The following is a 19,897-nucleotide window of genomic DNA, read 5'->3' as shown; positions in this document are numbered from 1 at the left end:
ACACACACACAACACACCCCGACACACACACACACACCCAACACACCCCGACACACACACACCGCCTGCGTCACACACACACACACAACACACCCCGACACACACACACACACCCAACACACCCCGACACACACACACCGCCTGCGTCACACACACACACACACAACACACCCCGACACACACACACCGCCTGCGTCACACACACACACACAACACACCCCGACACACACACACCGCCTGCGTCACACACACACACACACCCCGACACACACACACCGCCTGCGTCACACACACACACAACACACCCCGACACACACACACCGCCTGCGTCACACACACACACACACACCCCGACACACACACACCGCCTGCGTCACACACACACACAACACACCCCGACACACACACACCGCCTGCATCACACACACACACACACACACACCCCGACACACACACACACAACACACCCCGACACACACACACACACACACCCAACACACCCCGACACACACACACCGCCTGCGTCACACACACACACAACACACCCCGACACACACACACCGCCTGCGTCACACACACACACACAACACACCCCGACACACACACACACACACCGCCTGCGTCACACACACACACACACACACAACACACCCCGACACACACACACACACACCGCCTGCGTCACACACACACACACACCCCGACACACCGCCTGCGTCACACACACACCCAACACACCCCGACACACACACACCGCCTGCGTCACACACACACACAACACACCCAACACACCCCGACACACACACACCGCCTGCGTCACACACACACACACACCCCGACACACACACACCCAACACACCCCGACACACACACACCGCCTGCGTCACACACACACACACCCCGACACACACACACCGCCTGCGTCACACACACACACAACACACCCCGACACACACACACCGCCTGCGTCACACACACACACAACACACCCCGACACACACACACCGCCTGCGTCACACACACACACACACACACCCCGACACACACACACACAACACACCCCGACACACACACACACACACACCCAACACACCCCGACACACACACACCGCCTGCGTCACACACACACACAACACACCCCGACACACACACACCGCCTGCGTCACACACACACACACACACCGCCTGCGTCACACACACACACACCCTGACACACACACACCCCGACAAATACCCACACCGCCTGCGTCACACACACACACACAACACACCCCGAGACACACACACACACACCCCGACACACACACACACCGCCTGCGTCACACACGCCCCCCGACACACACACACCCCCGACACACACACACCCCGCCTGTGTCACACACACACACACACACACCGACAAATACCCACACCGCCTGCGTCACACACACACACACCGCCTGTGTCACACACACACACACACACCCCGACACACACACACACACCCCGACACACACACACCGCCTGCGTCACACACGCCCCCCGACACACACACACACCCGACACACACACACACACCGCCTGTGTCACACTCACACACACACCCTGACACACCCCGACACACACACACCGCCTGCGTCACACACACACACACACCCCGACACACACACACACACACCCCGACACACACACACCGCCTGCGTCACACACACACACAACACACCCCGACACACACACACCGCCTGCGTCACACACACACACAACACACCCCGACACACACACACCGCCTGCGTCACACACACACACACACACACCCCGACACACACACACACAACACACCCCGACACACACACACACACACACCCAACACACCCCGACACACACACACCGCCTGCGTCACACACACACACAACACACCCCGACACACACACACCGCCTGCGTCACACACACACACACACACCGCCTGCGTCACACACACACACACCCTGACACACACACACCCCGACAAATACCCACACCGCCTGCGTCACACACACACACACAACACACCCCGAGACACACACACACACACCCCGACACACACACACACCGCCTGCGTCACACACGCCCCCCGACACACACACACCCCCGACACACACACACCCCCGACACACACACACCCCGCCTGTGTCACACACACACACACACACACCGACAAATACCCACACCGCCTGCGTCACACACACACACACCGCCTGTGTCACACACACACACACACACCCCGACACACACACACCGCCTGCGTCACACACGCCCCCCGACACACACACACCCCCGACACACACACACACACCGCCTGTGTCACACTCACACAAACACCCCGACACACCCCGACACACACACACCGCCTGCGTCACACACACACACACACCCCGACACACACACACCCAACACACCCCGACACACACACACCGCCTGCGTCACACACACACACACCCCGACACACACACACCGCCTGCGTCACACACACACACAACACACCCCGACACACACACACCGCCTGCGTCACACACACACACAACACACCCCGACACACACACACCGCCTGCGTCACACACACACACACACACACCCCGACACACACACACACAACACACCCCGACACACACACACACCCAACACACCCCGACACACACACACCGCCTGCGTCACACACACACACAACACACCCCGACACACACACACCGCCTGCGTCACACACACACACACAACACACCCCGACACACACACACACACACCGCCTGCGTCACACACACACACACACACACAACACACCCCGACACACACACACACACACCGCCTGCGTCACACACACACACACACCCCGACACACCGCCTGCGTCACACACACACACAACACACCCAACACACCCCGACACACACACACCGCCTGCGTCACACACACACACACACCCCGACACACACACACCGCCTGCGTCACACACACACACAACACACCCAACACACCCCGACACACACACACCGCCTGCGTCACACACACACACACACCCCGACACACACACACCCAACACACCCCGACACACACACACCGCCTGCGTCACACACACACACACCCCGACACACACACACCGCCTGCGTCACACACACACACACAACACACCCCGACACACACACACCGCCTGCGTCACACACACACACACAACACACCCCGACACACACACACCGCCTGCGTCACACACACACACACACCCCGACACACACACACCGCCTGCGTCACACACACACACACACACACACCCCGACACACACACACACAACACACCCCGACACACACACACACACAACACACCCCGACACACACACACCGCCTGCGTCACACACGCCCCCCGACACACACACACCCCCGACACACACACACCCCGCCTGTGTCACACACACACACACACACACCGACAAATACCCACACCGCCTGCGTCACACACACACACACCGCCTGTGTCACACACACACACACACCCCGACACACACACACACACCCCGACACACACACACACACACCCCAACACACACACACCGCCTGCGTCACACACACACACAACACACCCCGACACACACACACACACACACCCAACACACCCCGACACACACACACCGCCTGCGTCACACACACACACAACACACCCCGACACACACACACCGCCTGCGTCACACACACACACACACACCGCCTGCGTCACACACACACACACCCCGACACACACACACACACACCCCAACACACACACACCGCCTGCGTCACACACACACACAACACACCCCGACACACACACACCGCCTGCGTCACACACACACACAACACACCCCGACACACACACACCGCCTGCGTCACACACACACACACACCCCCCGACACACACACACACAACACACCCCGACACACACACACACACACACCCAACACACCCCGACACACACACACCGCCTGCGTCACACACACACACAACACACCCCGACACACACACACCGCCTGCGTCACACACACACACACACACCGCCTGCGTCACACACACACACACCCTGACACACACACACCCCGACAAATACCCACACCGCCTGCGTCACACACACACACACAACACACCCCGAGACACACACACACACACCCCGACACACACACACACCGCCTGCGTCACACACGCCCCCCGACACACACACACCCCCGACACACACACACCCCGCCTGTGTCACACACACACACACACACACCGACAAATACCCACACCGCCTGCGTCACACACACACACACCGCCTGTGTCACACACACACACACACACACCCCGACACACACACACACACACCCCGACACACACACACCGCCTGCGTCACACACGCCCCCCGACACACACACACCCCCGACACACACACACCCCGCCTGTGTCACACACACACACACACACACCGACAAATACCCACACCGCCTGCGTCACACACACACACACCGCCTGTGTCACACACACACACACACACCCCGACACACACACACCGCCTGCGTCACACACGCCCCCCGACACACACACACCCCCGACACACACACACACACCGCCTGTGTCACACTCACACACACACCCCGACACACCCCGACACACACACACCGCCTGCGTCACACACACACACACACCCCGACACACACACACCCAACACACCCCGACACACACACACCGCCTGCGTCACACACACACACACCCCGACACACACACACCGCCTGCGTCACACACACACACAACACACCCCGACACACACACACCGCCTGCGTCACACACACACACAACACACCCCGACACACACACACCGCCTGCGTCACACACACACACACACCCCGACACACACACACACAACACACCCCGACACACACACACACCCAACACACCCCGACACACACACACCGCCTGCGTCACACACACACACAACACACCCCGACACACACACACCGCCTGCGTCACACACACACACACAACACACCCCGACACACACACACACACACCGCCTGCGTCACACACACACACACACACAACACACCCCGACACACACACACACCGCCTGCGTCACACACACACACACACCCCGACACACCGCCTGCGTCACACACACACACAACACACCCAACACACCCCGACACACACACACCGCCTGCGTCACACACACACACACACCCCGACACACACACACCGCCTGCGTCACACACACACACAACACACCCCGACACACACACACCGCCTGCGTCACACACACACACACACACCCCCCGACACACACACACACCACACACCCCGACACACACACACACCCAACACACCCCGACACACACACACCGCCTGCGTCACACACACACACAACACACCCCGACACACACACACCGCCTGCGTCACACACACACACCCCGACACACACACACCGCCTGCATCACACACACACACACACCCCGACACACACACACCGCCTGCGTCACACACACACACAACACACCCCGACACACACACACCGCCTGCGTCACACACACACACACACACACCCCGACACACACACACACAAAACACCCCGACACACACACACACACACCCAACACACCCCGACACACACACACCGCCTGCGTCACACACACAAACACACCCCGACACACACACACCGCCTGCGTCACACACACACACACCGCCTGTGTCACACACACACACACACACCCCGACACACACACACACACCCCGACACACACACACCGCCTGCGTCACACACGCCCCCCGACACACACACACCCCCGACACACACACACACACCGCCTGTGTCACACTCACACACACACCCCGACACACCCCGACACACACACACCGCCTGCGTCACACACACAAACACACCCTGACACACACACACACACACACCCCAACACACACACACCGCCTGCGTCACACACACACACAACACACCCCGACACACACACACCGCCTGCGTCACACACACACACAACACACCCCGACACACACACACCGCCTGCGTCACACACACACACACACACACCCCGACACACACACACACAACACACCCCGACACACACACACACACACACCCAACACACCCCGACACACACACACCGCCTGCGTCACACACACACACAACACACCCCGACACACACACACCGCCTGCGTCACACACACACACACACACCGCCTGCGTCACACACACACACACCCTGACACACACACACCCCGACAAATACCCACACCGCCTGCGTCACACACACACACACAACACACCCCGAGACACACACACACACACCCCGACACACACACACACCGCCTGCGTCACACACGCCCCCCGACACACACACACCCCCGACACACACACACCCCGCCTGTGTCACACACACACACACACACCGACAAATACCCACACCGCCTGCGTCACACACACACACACCGCCTGTGTCACACACACACACACACACCCCGACACACACACACACACCCCGACACACACACACCGCTTGCGTCACACACGCCCCCCGACACACACACACCCCCGACACACACACACACACCGCCTGTGTCACACTCACACACACACCCCGACACACCCCGACACACACACACCGCCTGCGTCACACACACACACACACCCCGACACACACACACCCAACACACCCCGACACACACACACCGCCTGCGTCACACACACACACACCCCGACACACACACACCGCCTGCGTCACACACACACACAACACACCCCGACACACACACACCGCCTGCGTCACACACACACACAACACACCCCGACACACACACACCGCCTGCGTCACACACACACACACACACACCCCGACACACACACACACAACACACCCCGACACAAACACACACCCAACACACCCCGACACACACACACCGCCTGCGTCACACACACACACAACACACCCCGACACACACACACCGCCTGCGTCACACACACACACACACACCGCCTGCGTCACACACACACACCCCGACACACACACACCGCCTGCATCACACACACACACACACCCCGACACACACACACCGCCTGCGTCACACGCACACACAACACACCCCGACACACACACACACACCCCGACACACACACACACCGCCTGCGTCACACACGCCCCCCGACACACACACACCCCCGACACACACACACACCGCCTGCGTCACACACACACACACACACACCCCGACACACACACACACAACACACCCCGACACACACACACACACACACCCAACACACCCCGACACACACACACCGCCTGCGTCACACACACACACAACACACCCCGACACACACACACCGCCTGCGTCACACACACACACACACACCGCCTGCGTCACACACACACACACCCTGACACACACACACCCCGACAAATACCCACACCGCCTGCGTCACACACACACACACACAACACACCCCGAGACACACACACACACCCCCCGACACACACACACACCGCCTGCGTCACACACGCCCCCCGACACACACACACCCCCGACACACACACACCCCGCCTGTGTCACACACACACACACACACACCGACAAATACCCACACCGCCTGCGTCACACACACACACACCGCCTGTGTCACACACACACACACACACCCCGACACACACACACCGCCTGCGTCACACACACACACACACACCGCCTGCGTCACACACACACACACCCTGACACACACACACCCCGACAAATACCCACACCGCCTGCGTCACACACACACACACAACACACCCCGAGACACACACACACACACCCCGACACACACACACACCGCCTGCGTCACACACGCCCCCCGACACACACACACCCCCGACACACACACACCCCGCCTGTGTCACACACACACACACACACCGACAAATACCCACACCGCCTGCGTCACACACACACACACCGCCTGTGTCACACACACACACACACACCCCGACACACACACACACACACACCCAACACACCCCGACACACACACACCGCCTGCGTCACACACACACACAACACACCCCGACACACACACACCGCCTGCGTCACACACACACACACACACCGCCTGCGTCACACACACACACACCCTGACACACACACACCCCGACAAATACCCACACCGCCTGCGTCACACACACACACACAACACACCCCGAGACACACACACACACACCCCGACACACACACACACCGCCTGCGTCACACACGCCCCCCGACACACACACACCCCCGACACACACACACCCCGCCTGTGTCACACACACACACACACACCGACAAATACCCACACCGCCTGCGTCACACACACACACACCGCCTGTGTCACACACACACACACACACCCCGACACACACACACACACCCCGACACACACACACCGCTTGCGTCACACACGCCCCCCGACACACACACACCCCCGACACACACACACACACCGCCTGTGTCACACTCACACACACACCCCGACACACCCCGACACACACACACCGCCTGCGTCACACACACACACACACCCCGACACACACACACCCAACACACCCCGACACACACACACCGCCTGCGTCACACACACACACACCCCGACACACACACACCGCCTGCGTCACACACACACACAACACACCCCGACACACACACACCGCCTGCGTCACACACACACACAACACACCCCGACACACACACACCGCCTGCGTCACACACACACACACACACACCCCGACACACACACACACAACACACCCCGACACAAACACACACCCAACACACCCCGACACACACACACCGCCTGCGTCACACACACACACAACACACCCCGACACACACACACCGCCTGCGTCACACACACACACACACACCGCCTGCGTCACACACACACACCCCGACACACACACACCGCCTGCATCACACACACACACACACCCCGACACACACACACCGCCTGCGTCACACGCACACACAACACACCCCGACACACACACACCGCCTGCGTCACACACACACACACACACACCCCGACACACACACACACAACACACCCCGACACACACACACACACACACCCAACACACCCCGACACACACACACCGCCTGCGTCACACACACACACAACACACCCCGACACACACACACCGCCTGCGTCACACACACACACACACACCGCCTGCGTCACACACACACACACCCTGACACACACACACCCCGACAAATACCCACACCGCCTGCGTCACACACACACACACACAACACACCCCGAGACACACACACACACCCCCCGACACACACACACACCGCCTGCGTCACACACGCCCCCCGACACACACACACCCCCGACACACACACACCCCGCCTGTGTCACACACACACACACACACACCGACAAATACCCACACCGCCTGCGTCACACACACACACACCGCCTGTGTCACACACACACACACACACCCCGACACACACACACACACCCCGACACACACACACCGCCTGCGTCACACACGCCCCCCGACACACACACACCCCCGACACACACACACACACCGCCTGTGTCACACTCACACACACACCCCTGCGTCACACACACACACCCCGCCTGCGTCACACACACCCTGACACACACCCACACCGCCTGCGTCACACACACTCTGACCGACACACACACACACACACTGCCTGCATCACACACACACCCAGACACACCCAGACACACACACACCCCGACATACACACACCGCCTGCGTCACACACATACCCCGACACACACACACTCCGACACACACACCGTCCTGCATCACACACACACCCCGACACACACACACACACCCCAACACACACACATCAGCCTGCATCTCACACACACACACACACACAGACACACACCGACACACTCTGACACACACACACCCCGACACAGCCTGTCAGACACACACACACACTCACCAGCCTCCCTGCGCTCACACACAGACACACACACACCCTGGCCTGCATCACACATCCAGACACACACACCAGCCTGTCAGACACAGACACACACACACCAGCCTGCGTCACATACCCTGACACACACACACACAGACACACACCGGCCTGCATCACACACCCAGGGACACACACACTAACCTGTCACACACACACACACTCCGGTCTGCATCACACACCCACAGACACACACAGACACACACACCAGCCTGTCACACACACACAGACACATACAGATACACACCGGCCTCTGTCACACACCCAGAGACACACACACACAGCCTGTCAGACACACACACACACACAGGTCTGCGTCAAACACACAGACACACACACCGGCCTGTCAGACACACACACACAGACACAGCCCTGCATCACACACACACACACAGACACTGACCTGCATCATACACAGAGCCACAGATTAATACACATGCACACACACACAGTAAGACACACACATACACAAGCCTGTGTCACGCGCACACATCTTGAAACACACAGACACACTCACAGACACACACAGGCCTGCATCACCCAGAGACATAGACACATAACCAGAGCCCTGGCCAGCACCTGGTGCACACTCACACTGACACACTTGCAGGCCTGCATCACGTGCACACCCAAGCAGACACACACCCCAACATACACACACACACGCACAGAGGGCTCTGTGTCACTCACACACACGGGCCTGCATCACACACACAGACGTACCAACACACACGCATCTGTCTCACATAACACACACAGGGGCCTGCGTTGCGCATACACACAGAGGCATGGATCGCGCATACACACAGAGGCATGGATCACACACACACACACACACACACACACACACACAGAGAGAGACGCCTGGATCACACACATACACACACACAGACGCCTGGATTGCATGCACACTCACACAGGTCTGGATTGTGTGTGTACACTGACACACATGGGCCTGGATTGCACACGCATACACACACAGATGCCTAGATCATGTGTGGGCACACACACACACACACACTAGCCAGGATCGTGTGCACACACCATCAGACACACCCAAAGGCCTGGATCATGCATGCACACACACAGACACCTGCCTGGATTGCACACAGACAAATACAGAGGGATGGATCACACGCGTGCACACACAGCGGCCTGGATAGCACGTGCACGCACACACAGAGCAGCCTGGATCACACACGCAGAGGCCTCCTTGTGTGTGTTGGTGTGTATGTGAGCTAAACACACACACACACACATCTGGAGGGGGCTAGATCTCACACAGAGGCCTTGCACTATCTTCTTCTGTCTCATGCGCACGGGCCTAGATCACACGTACAAACACACACGCCCCACAAATCTCACACACACGCAGGCCTTGATATCAGACCCACACAAAGTTACAGGTCCAGCTCACACACATACACACACACACACACACACTAAATCCTACACACACTGGCCTAGATATCTCTCTGTCTTGCGCACACACGCCTAGATCACACATGGACACAGGCCTAGATCTCTCTCTCTCACACACACACACACACCCAGATCTCACATACAGGCACAAATCACACACACACACACAGAGGCACAGAAAGGCCTAGATCACACAGAGGCCTAGAACTCTGTGTGTGTGTGAGTCTCTCTCTCTCACTCACACACACACCCACCAATTTTTCTCACACACAGGCCTAAATATGTCATCACACAACACAGAGGCCTAGATATCAGAAACACAACGGCCTAGACAAACACAAAGGCCTAGCTTTCACAGAAGCCTAGATGACACACACACACACACAGAGGCCTAACACACAGACACACACACAGGCCTAGATATCATAGAGTTACCATATTTCAATACTGAAAAAAGAGGACACTCTACGGGGCCCTGGCCCGGCCCCAACTCCGCCCCTGGCCCCGCCCCAACTCCACCCCTTCTCTGAGCACCCCACATTCCCCCTCCTCCCTCCCGCCCCCCGGCTGCTGCTGCGCTGGGGAAGTTGCTTCGGCCCCTGCTGCGGTGGAGAGCGGCGGGAGCCGGGAAAGTTGGAGCCCGGGGAGGAGTCGGTCCCCTTACCATGCCTCCCTATTTTCCCGGACATGTCCGGCTTTTTGGAAATTCCTTCCGGACGGGGATTTGAGGACAAAAAAGCCAGACATGTCCGGGAAAATCCAGATGTATGGTAACCCTACCCCAGAGCCGCCTCCTGCCCGCCCGCCGGACCCCCCCAGGCCTCACCCCAGAGCAGCCTCTCGCCCGCCCAGTGGAACCCCCAGGCCTCACCCCAGAGATGCTTCCTCCCGCCTGCCAGACCCCCCCAGGCCTCACCACGGAGCTGCCTCCCGCCCGCCCGACCCCCTAGGCCTCACCCCAGAGCTGCCTCCCGCCCTCCGGACCTCCCGGGCCTCACCCCAGAGATGCTTCCTCCCGCCTGCCAGACCACCCCAGGCCTCACCCCGAGCCGCCTTCCACCCGCCCGCCGGACCTAGGGGGACCAGATGTCCCGATTTTATAGGGACAGTCCCGATTTTTGGGTCTTTTTCTTATATAGGCTCCTATTACCCCCCCAACCCCTGTTTCGATTTTTCACATTTACTGACTGGTCACCCTAGCCAGACCCCCCAGGACTCACCCCAGAGCCACCCGCTCTCCACAGGGCCCATCCTCAGCCTTCTCCTGCCTCAGTGCCCCCTCTACTGAGAGCCTGCCCTCCGCAGCCCCTGCCTCAGAGCCCCTCACCCCCTCCCATAGCCCCCTACCCTCAGAATCCCCCACCCTTCACCTCCCTCAGGGGAGCCTCCACCCCGCTCCCAGCCGGACCCGGAGAGGCCGCGGCAGCTCAGGTTGCGGGAGGCGCTGGAGCGCGGGCCCTTCCCCAGTGGGGGAGCCGACGGCACCGCCGCGCACCGAGCGACTTTCCCCTGCGCCGGGACTCACCCCCGAGCAGCGGCTCGGCCGGGGGTGGGGGGAGGCAGCCCCAGCTGCACAGATCGCTGGCGGGGGGGCTCCTTGCATGGCCGGGACGGAGGGGGGAGACTGAGGCTCTGTCAGAGCCGGGGGATGCTCGGAGGAGGGAGAAGCGGCTGCGGGTCCCCTGCACCAGCAGCTGGCTGCAGAGACGCCACCGCTCCTAGCCATGGAGCGCAGGGTTGCAGCAGCACGGGGGGTTGCAATCCGCAGGCTGAGCGAGCCGACACCCCAAGAGGAGAGGGGGCAGTGGGTAGGGTTATCATACGTCCCTATTTTCCAGACGTTTTTATATCTTTAAAAAATCCTCCCAGATGGCAATTAACAACTAAAGAGCCAGACATGTCCGGGGAAATATGGTCCGGACGTATGGTAACCCTAAGATATCAGATACACACACACACACAGGCAGAAAAAGGCCTAGATCACACAGAGACCTAGAACTCTCTCTCTGTCTCTCTTTCACTCACACACACACACATTTCTCATGCACAGGCCTAAATATTTCATCACAAAACACAAAGGCCTAGATATCAGAAACACAAGGGCCTAGACAAACACAAAGGCCTAGCTCTCACAGAGGCCTTGATCACACACACACACAAACGTGCACACACATAGAGGCCTAACACACATGCGCACACACATAGGCCTAGATATCTCACTCACAGACACACAAAGGCTTAGATATCAGATACACACACATACTAGATCTCTCACACACATATGCCCAGATTTCTCTCACACGCAACCCTAAATAGCTGACCCCTGGACAGACAGAGGCTGAGGTATTGGAAACACAAAGATCTAGACAGAGACACAGACCTAGCTCACACACACTCAGGCCTAGATCACACACACAGGCTTAGATCACACACAGAGGACTAGATTGTATGCACGCACACACACACAGAGGCCTAGATTACACATACAGGCCTATATCTCTCTCTTTCACATACACACACATGCCTAAATCACACCCACCAACTCCATCATATATACGAACATACAGACATTTTGCTCTCCATCTGTCTGTCTCTCTCTCACACACACACACACTCTCCCAAATCTCTGTCTCACACACCCAGAGTCCTGGATCCATCTCTCATACACGTGTGCACACACACACACACACACACACAGAGGCATGGATCCATCTCTCATGCATGTGCACACACACACACATATGCCTGGATCCATCTCTCACATGCGTGTGCACACACACACACATATGCCTGGATCCATCTCTCACATGCATGTGCACACACACACACACACACACAGAGGCCTGGATCCATCTCTCACATGCATGTGCACACACACACACACATATGCCTGGATCCATCTCTCAAACACATGTGCACGCGCACACGCACACACACAAATCTCACATGTACACACAGACTCAAATCACCCAGTAACACTATAGAGGCCTAGACGACACACCCCCTAGATCTCCCACAGGCCCAGATTGCACACTCACAACACACTGGCCCACATCTCTCACACACACCAGGTTGCACTTGAGTGTGTACACACACACACCCCTGCACACCTCCTTTTATGGCTTAGCCAGTCCCTCCAAATCCTAACCCCGTAGCAATCAGCCCAGCCAGGGGGTGGGAGGAGGGGGGTCATGACATCATCTGTGGCGGAGGTGATGTCATAGAGCCGTGTGGGTGACATCACAGTTCCCAGGGAGCTGAGCAGCTGCTGCAGGACCTCCCTGAGTCCTGCCCGTGGGGCACGAGTCAGGCCCCCCACCCGACCCCAGACCGAGGCCAGAGGTGAGGGCCACGCACGGGACCGGACGGGAGGCGCGGCCGGCTGGACGGACAGATGGAGGCGGGGTGGGTGGATCGGTGTAGATGGGGACGGACGGACGGGTGGACGGAAGGACAGAGGGACGGATGGATGGAGGTAGATGGGGATGGAAGGGGTGGATGGAGAGGGGTAGATGGGCATGGAGGGACGGATGCGGTGGTGGTGGGTAGATGGGGATGGATGGATGGGGTGGATGGAAGGACAGATGTATGGATGGATGGACAGAGGGACGGGGTGGATGGGGATGGAGGGACAGACAGACAGAGCAGGTGGATGGAGGTAGATGGGGATGGACAGACAGACAGACAGGGTGGGTAGATGGGGTAGATGGGGACGAACAGACAAACGGGGGGGTGGATGGGGGTAGATGGGGACGAACAGGGTGGATGGAAGGACAGAGGAACGGATGGATGCGGGGAGATGGGGATGGACAGATTGATGGACGGGGTGAATGGAGGGGGGTAGATGGGGTTGGACAGATGCGGTGGAGGGGGTAGATGGGGATGGTGGGTGCAAGGACAGAGGGACGGATAGATGGACAGAGGGATGGAGGGATGGATGGGGGTAGATGGGGCTAGACAGACAGACAGACCAGGTGGGTGGATGGGGGTAGATGGGGCTGGACAGACGGACGGACAGGGTGGGTGGATGGGGGTAGATGGGGCTGGACAGACGGACGGACAGGGTGGGTGGATGGGGGTAGATGGGGCTGGACAGACGGACGGACAGGGTGGGTGGATGGGGGTAGATGGGGCTGGACAGACGGACGGACCAGGTGGGTGGATGGGGGTAGATGGGGCTGGACAGACGGACGGACAGGGTGGGTGGATGGGGGTAGATGGGGCTGGACAGACGGACGGACAGGGTGGGTGGATGGGGGTAGATGGGGCTGGACAGACGGACGGACAGGGTGGGTGGATGGGGGTAGATGGGGCTGGACAGACGGACGGACAGGGTGGGTGGATGGGGTAGATGGGGCTGGACAGACGGACGGACAGGGTGGGTGGATGGGGTAGATGGGGCTGGACAGGCGGACGGACAGGGTGGGTGGATGGGGTAGATGCTCATGGGGGAGGGGGGTGCACGTCTTGCCAATGCCCCGTTCACCTCCCCCTCCCTCCCTCTCTCCCCTAGGCTGCGGTGTGAGCGCTGCCCCCCGCCGGCCATGCGGCCCCCCAGTGCTCCGCCCACACCATCCTGGCCGCTGGCCACCCTGCTGCGCTCCTCCCGCCCCTGCTCCCCCGCGGTCCCAGCCCGCTGGGCCCCCTGGCGTCGGTACCGCCTCTCGGAGAGCATGAAGGGGCTGCTGGTGGCCCTGCTGGGGGGTGGGGTGCCAGCCGGCTTCGTGGCCCCCTTCACCCGTATGGCCCACGACGCCTCCGCCATCCCCTCGCTGGAGATCCTGCTGGTCCGCTGCCTCTTCCACCTGGCCTTCGCCTGCCGGCTCCGCTGCGGCCAGGCCCCATTGCTGGGGCCCGCCCAGGCCCGCCGCCGCCTCCTCCTGCACGCCGCTGCCAATGTTGTCTCCGTGGCCTGCGCCTACAGCTCCTTCGTGGCCGTGCCCAGTGCCAACGCCGCCACCGTCCGCAAGGGCTCCTCCACCCTGGGCTCGGCCCTGCTGGCCCTGTGCGTGGAGAGCCGGCCGCTGAGCGGCTACGACTGGTTTGGGCTCTTGGGCAGCACCTTGGGCCTGTTCATCATGGTGGTGCCAGATCTGCTCAGCCTGGACCCCAGCACCCGCCTGGACGACGCCTTCGGCTACACCTTGGCCTGCCTGGGCGGCGTGGCCTTGGCCTTGGCCTTGGTCATCTTCCGGGCCTTGGATTTCCCGGCCAAGCTGCCCACAGCAGCTTTCGCCTTCGGGGCGCTGGGGGGCCTGGTGTGCGCCCCGGCCATGTTCCTGCTGCAGGAGCCGGTGCTGCCGGCTGAGCCGCTCACCTGGAGCTGCACGGTGGCCATCGGGATGCTGGCCGTGGTCTCCTTCCTCTGCGCCAGTCACGCCGTCACCCTGGCGCACCCGGCCCTGGTGTGCGCGGTGCTGCACTCCGAGGTGGTGGTGACCCTGGCCGTGCAGTACTACGTGCTGCGGGAGGTTGTGACGCCCTTCGACGTCATGGGGGCAGGCGTCATCTTGGGCAGCATCTCCATCATTGCCGCCCAGAACGTCAGCTGCCACCCGCGGGACGAGGAGGAGGGGGAGGATGAGGAGGGGTGAGGGCAGGGAGCAGGCTCGGCTGGGACCCTGTGCCCCATGGACACACCCGGAGGAGACCCCTAGGTAACAGGCCTAGTTGGGACCCTCCGCCCCATAGACACACCTGGAGGAGACCCCCATGTACCAGGCCGAGCTGGGACCCTCCGCCCCATGGATCCACCCGGAGGAGATCCCCACGTACCAGGCCAAGATGGGACCCTCCGCCCTACGGACACACCTGGAGAGATCCCTATGTACCAGGCTTGGCTGGCACCCTCCACCCCATGGACACACCCGGAGGAGATTCCCCACGTACCAGGCCAAGCTGGGACCCTCCGCCCCACAGACACACCTGGAGGAGATCCCCATGTACCAGGCTTGGCTGGGACCCTCCGCCCCATGGACATACCTGGCGGAGATCCCCATGTACCAGGCCGAGCTGGGACCCTCTACCCCATGGACACACCCGGAGGAGATCCCCATGTACCAGGTCAAGCTGGGACCCTCCGCCCCACGGACACACCTGGAGAGATCCCCATGTACCAGGCTGAGCTGGGACCCTCCACCCCATGGACACACCCAGAGGAGATCCCCATGTACCAGGCCGAGCTGGGACCCTCCACCCCATGGACGCACCCAGAGGAGATCCCCATGTACCAGGCCGAGCTGGGACCCTCCACCCCATAGACACACCCAGAGGAGATCCCCACGTACCAGGCTTGGCTGGGACCCTCCACCCCACGGACACACCCGGAGGAGATCCCCATGTACCAGGCCTGGATGGGACTCTCCACCCCATGGACACACCTGGAGGAGATCCCCATGTACCAGGCTTGGCTGGGACCCTCCGCCCCATGGACATACCTGGCGGAGATCCCCATGTACCAGGCCGAGCTGGGACCCTCCACCCCATGGACACACCCGGAGGAGATCCCCATGTACCAGGTCAAGCTGGGACCCTCCGCCCCACGGACACACCTGGAGAGATCCCCATGTACCAGGCTGAGCTGGGACCCTCCACCCCATGGACACACCCAGAGGAGATCCCCATGTACCAGGCCGAGCTGGGACCCTCCACCCCATGGACGCACCCAGAGGAGATCCCCATGTACCAGGCCGAGCTGGGCCCCTCCACCCCATAGACACACCCAGAGGAGATCCCCACGTACCAGGCTTGGCTGGGACCCTCCACCCCATGGACACACCCGGAGGAGATCCCCATGTACCAGGCCTGGATGGGACTCTCCACCCCATGGACACACCCAGAGGAGAACCCCATGTACCAGGCCATGCTGGGACCCTCCGATGCTGAAACGAGGCCTGATCCCACAGGGCACCAGTGCCCTCTTATGGGCACCGGCTTAGCACCCACTTCCTGGTGTGGACACACCCGCCCGGTACAGACCCTTCCCATGCAGTGTGGATGGAAGGGACCGGCCCCACCCCACCCCGGGGCCTGCTGGACATGCCAGACTTTGGCTTCCCAGAGCTCTTCCCCGACAGGTCTTGCGGACGCCACGGGGCCAGAGCCGAGAGCCAGAAATAAAATGTGTATGTCTGAGGATGGGCCTGCAGGGCAGCTCGATACAGGTGTCCCCCGGGGCAAGGTGCCCTCGCTGGGCGGGTGGGGCTGTCTTGGCCACCCTAAATAGGCCCCCATGAAGCTGTAAGTACCCCATTGGCTGATAACCATCCTGCCCCATAGATCCCTTCCTGACCCTTGGCCATTACAGCCCTGAAGCTTGAGGTTTAAGGTGGGGCCTGGGCTGAAAGGGAGCAAAGGGATGCCCGTGTGGGCTCTGGGACATTAGTGTTACCAGCGTGGTACCTTCGGAGCTGCCCCAGTGTATCCAGCCAGGTTGATTGGGGGGGGGGGGGGGGGGGATAGGGGTCACAGAGAGTCAAGTCCCTTTCTGAGCAGCTGCAGTTGGTTGAGGACAGAAATTGACGCCTGGCAGTAGAACTGCCCAGTGGGTGTAACGTGCTGACTCCCTGAATGGCCCCGATCTTGGGGGGGGGGGGGCTGGGTAGTGTCCGGCATGATGGGGCCCCAATTTCGGACAGGGGGGTCTGGGCAGCACTCCCGCCATGCTCATAATAAACTCTTCTCATTTTGGACAGGAGGGGGAACATGTCAGGACTCCTGGGTTCTCTCCTCAGCTCTGGGAGGGGAGTAGGGGTTGGTGGGTCACAGAAGGGGGGGCTGGGAGCCAGGACTCCTGGGTTCTCTCCCCAGCTCTGGGAGGGGAGTAGGGGTGGTGCGTTAGAGCAGGGAGGCAGAAAGGCCAGGCGGACGAGGGAAGGCAGGTGATTCAGGCTTTATTTAATATCTGCTCATTAGGACATTTCTGTTCCATTCCTTTGTAACACCAGCTTTTTTTTGGGGGGGGGGGGGGGGAATTAGCAGGCAGGAGACCTTCAGCGCAACCCCCCATCCAGACCGGCTGGGGTCTCCCATCTGGCCCAGCTCAAGCTCCTCATTCACATGCTAATAGAGTCACCCAGATACAGGCACCAGACAGCTGGGCTGTGTACTGACCAGCTCAGGGGACATGGGGCCTGTCCCCTCTAGGGGGCGCCGGCTCCCCTCCGGCCCCAGGGCAGGGACTGGCTGGCTCAGGGGGGGCGGGGAATGGGGCAGGGGCCTGTCCCCTCTAGGGGGCGCCGGCTCCCCTCGGGCCCCAGGGCGGGGACTGGCTGGCTCAGGGGGGTGGGGAATGGGGCAGGGGCCTGTCCCCTCTAGGGGGCGCCGGCTCCCCTCGGGCCCCAGGGCGGGGACTGGCTGGCTCAGGGGGGTGGGGAATGGGGCAGGGGGCCTGTCCCCTCTAGGGGGCGCCGGCTCCCCTCGGGCCCCAGGGCGGGGACTGGCTGGCTCAGGGGGGCGGGGAATGGGGCCCAAA

At 60.7% G+C, this 19,897-nt stretch overlaps 1 protein-coding gene across 1 annotated transcript; it reads left to right on the top strand.

Moving 5' to 3' along the window:
• The first annotated feature begins 14,717 nt into the window (after positions 1–14,717).
• On the top strand, positions 14,718–17,018 carry LOC128829783 (solute carrier family 35 member G3-like). The gene is made up of 2 exons (XM_054015188.1): positions 14,718–14,766; positions 15,938–17,018. Exon 2 carries the CDS (start codon positions 15,969–15,971, stop codon positions 17,016–17,018), a length of 1,050 nt encoding a protein of 349 aa, XP_053871163.1. The 5' UTR covers positions 14,718–14,766; positions 15,938–15,968.
• The last annotated feature ends 2,879 nt before the right edge of the window (positions 17,019–19,897 follow it).

This window comes from Malaclemys terrapin, unplaced genomic scaffold (genome assembly GCF_027887155.1).
Source record: "Malaclemys terrapin pileata isolate rMalTer1 unplaced genomic scaffold, rMalTer1.hap1 scaffold_84, whole genome shotgun sequence".
Taxonomy (NCBI): domain Eukaryota; kingdom Metazoa; phylum Chordata; order Testudines; family Emydidae; genus Malaclemys; species Malaclemys terrapin.
This window is presented reverse-complemented; position numbering and strand designations above follow the sequence as displayed.

Bases quoted from the DNA above. Each gene is read 5' to 3' on its own strand.
- LOC128829783 (XM_054015188.1), top strand. From the start codon at position 15,969: ATGCGGCCCCCCAGTGCTCCGCCCACACCATCCTGGCCGCTGGCCACC.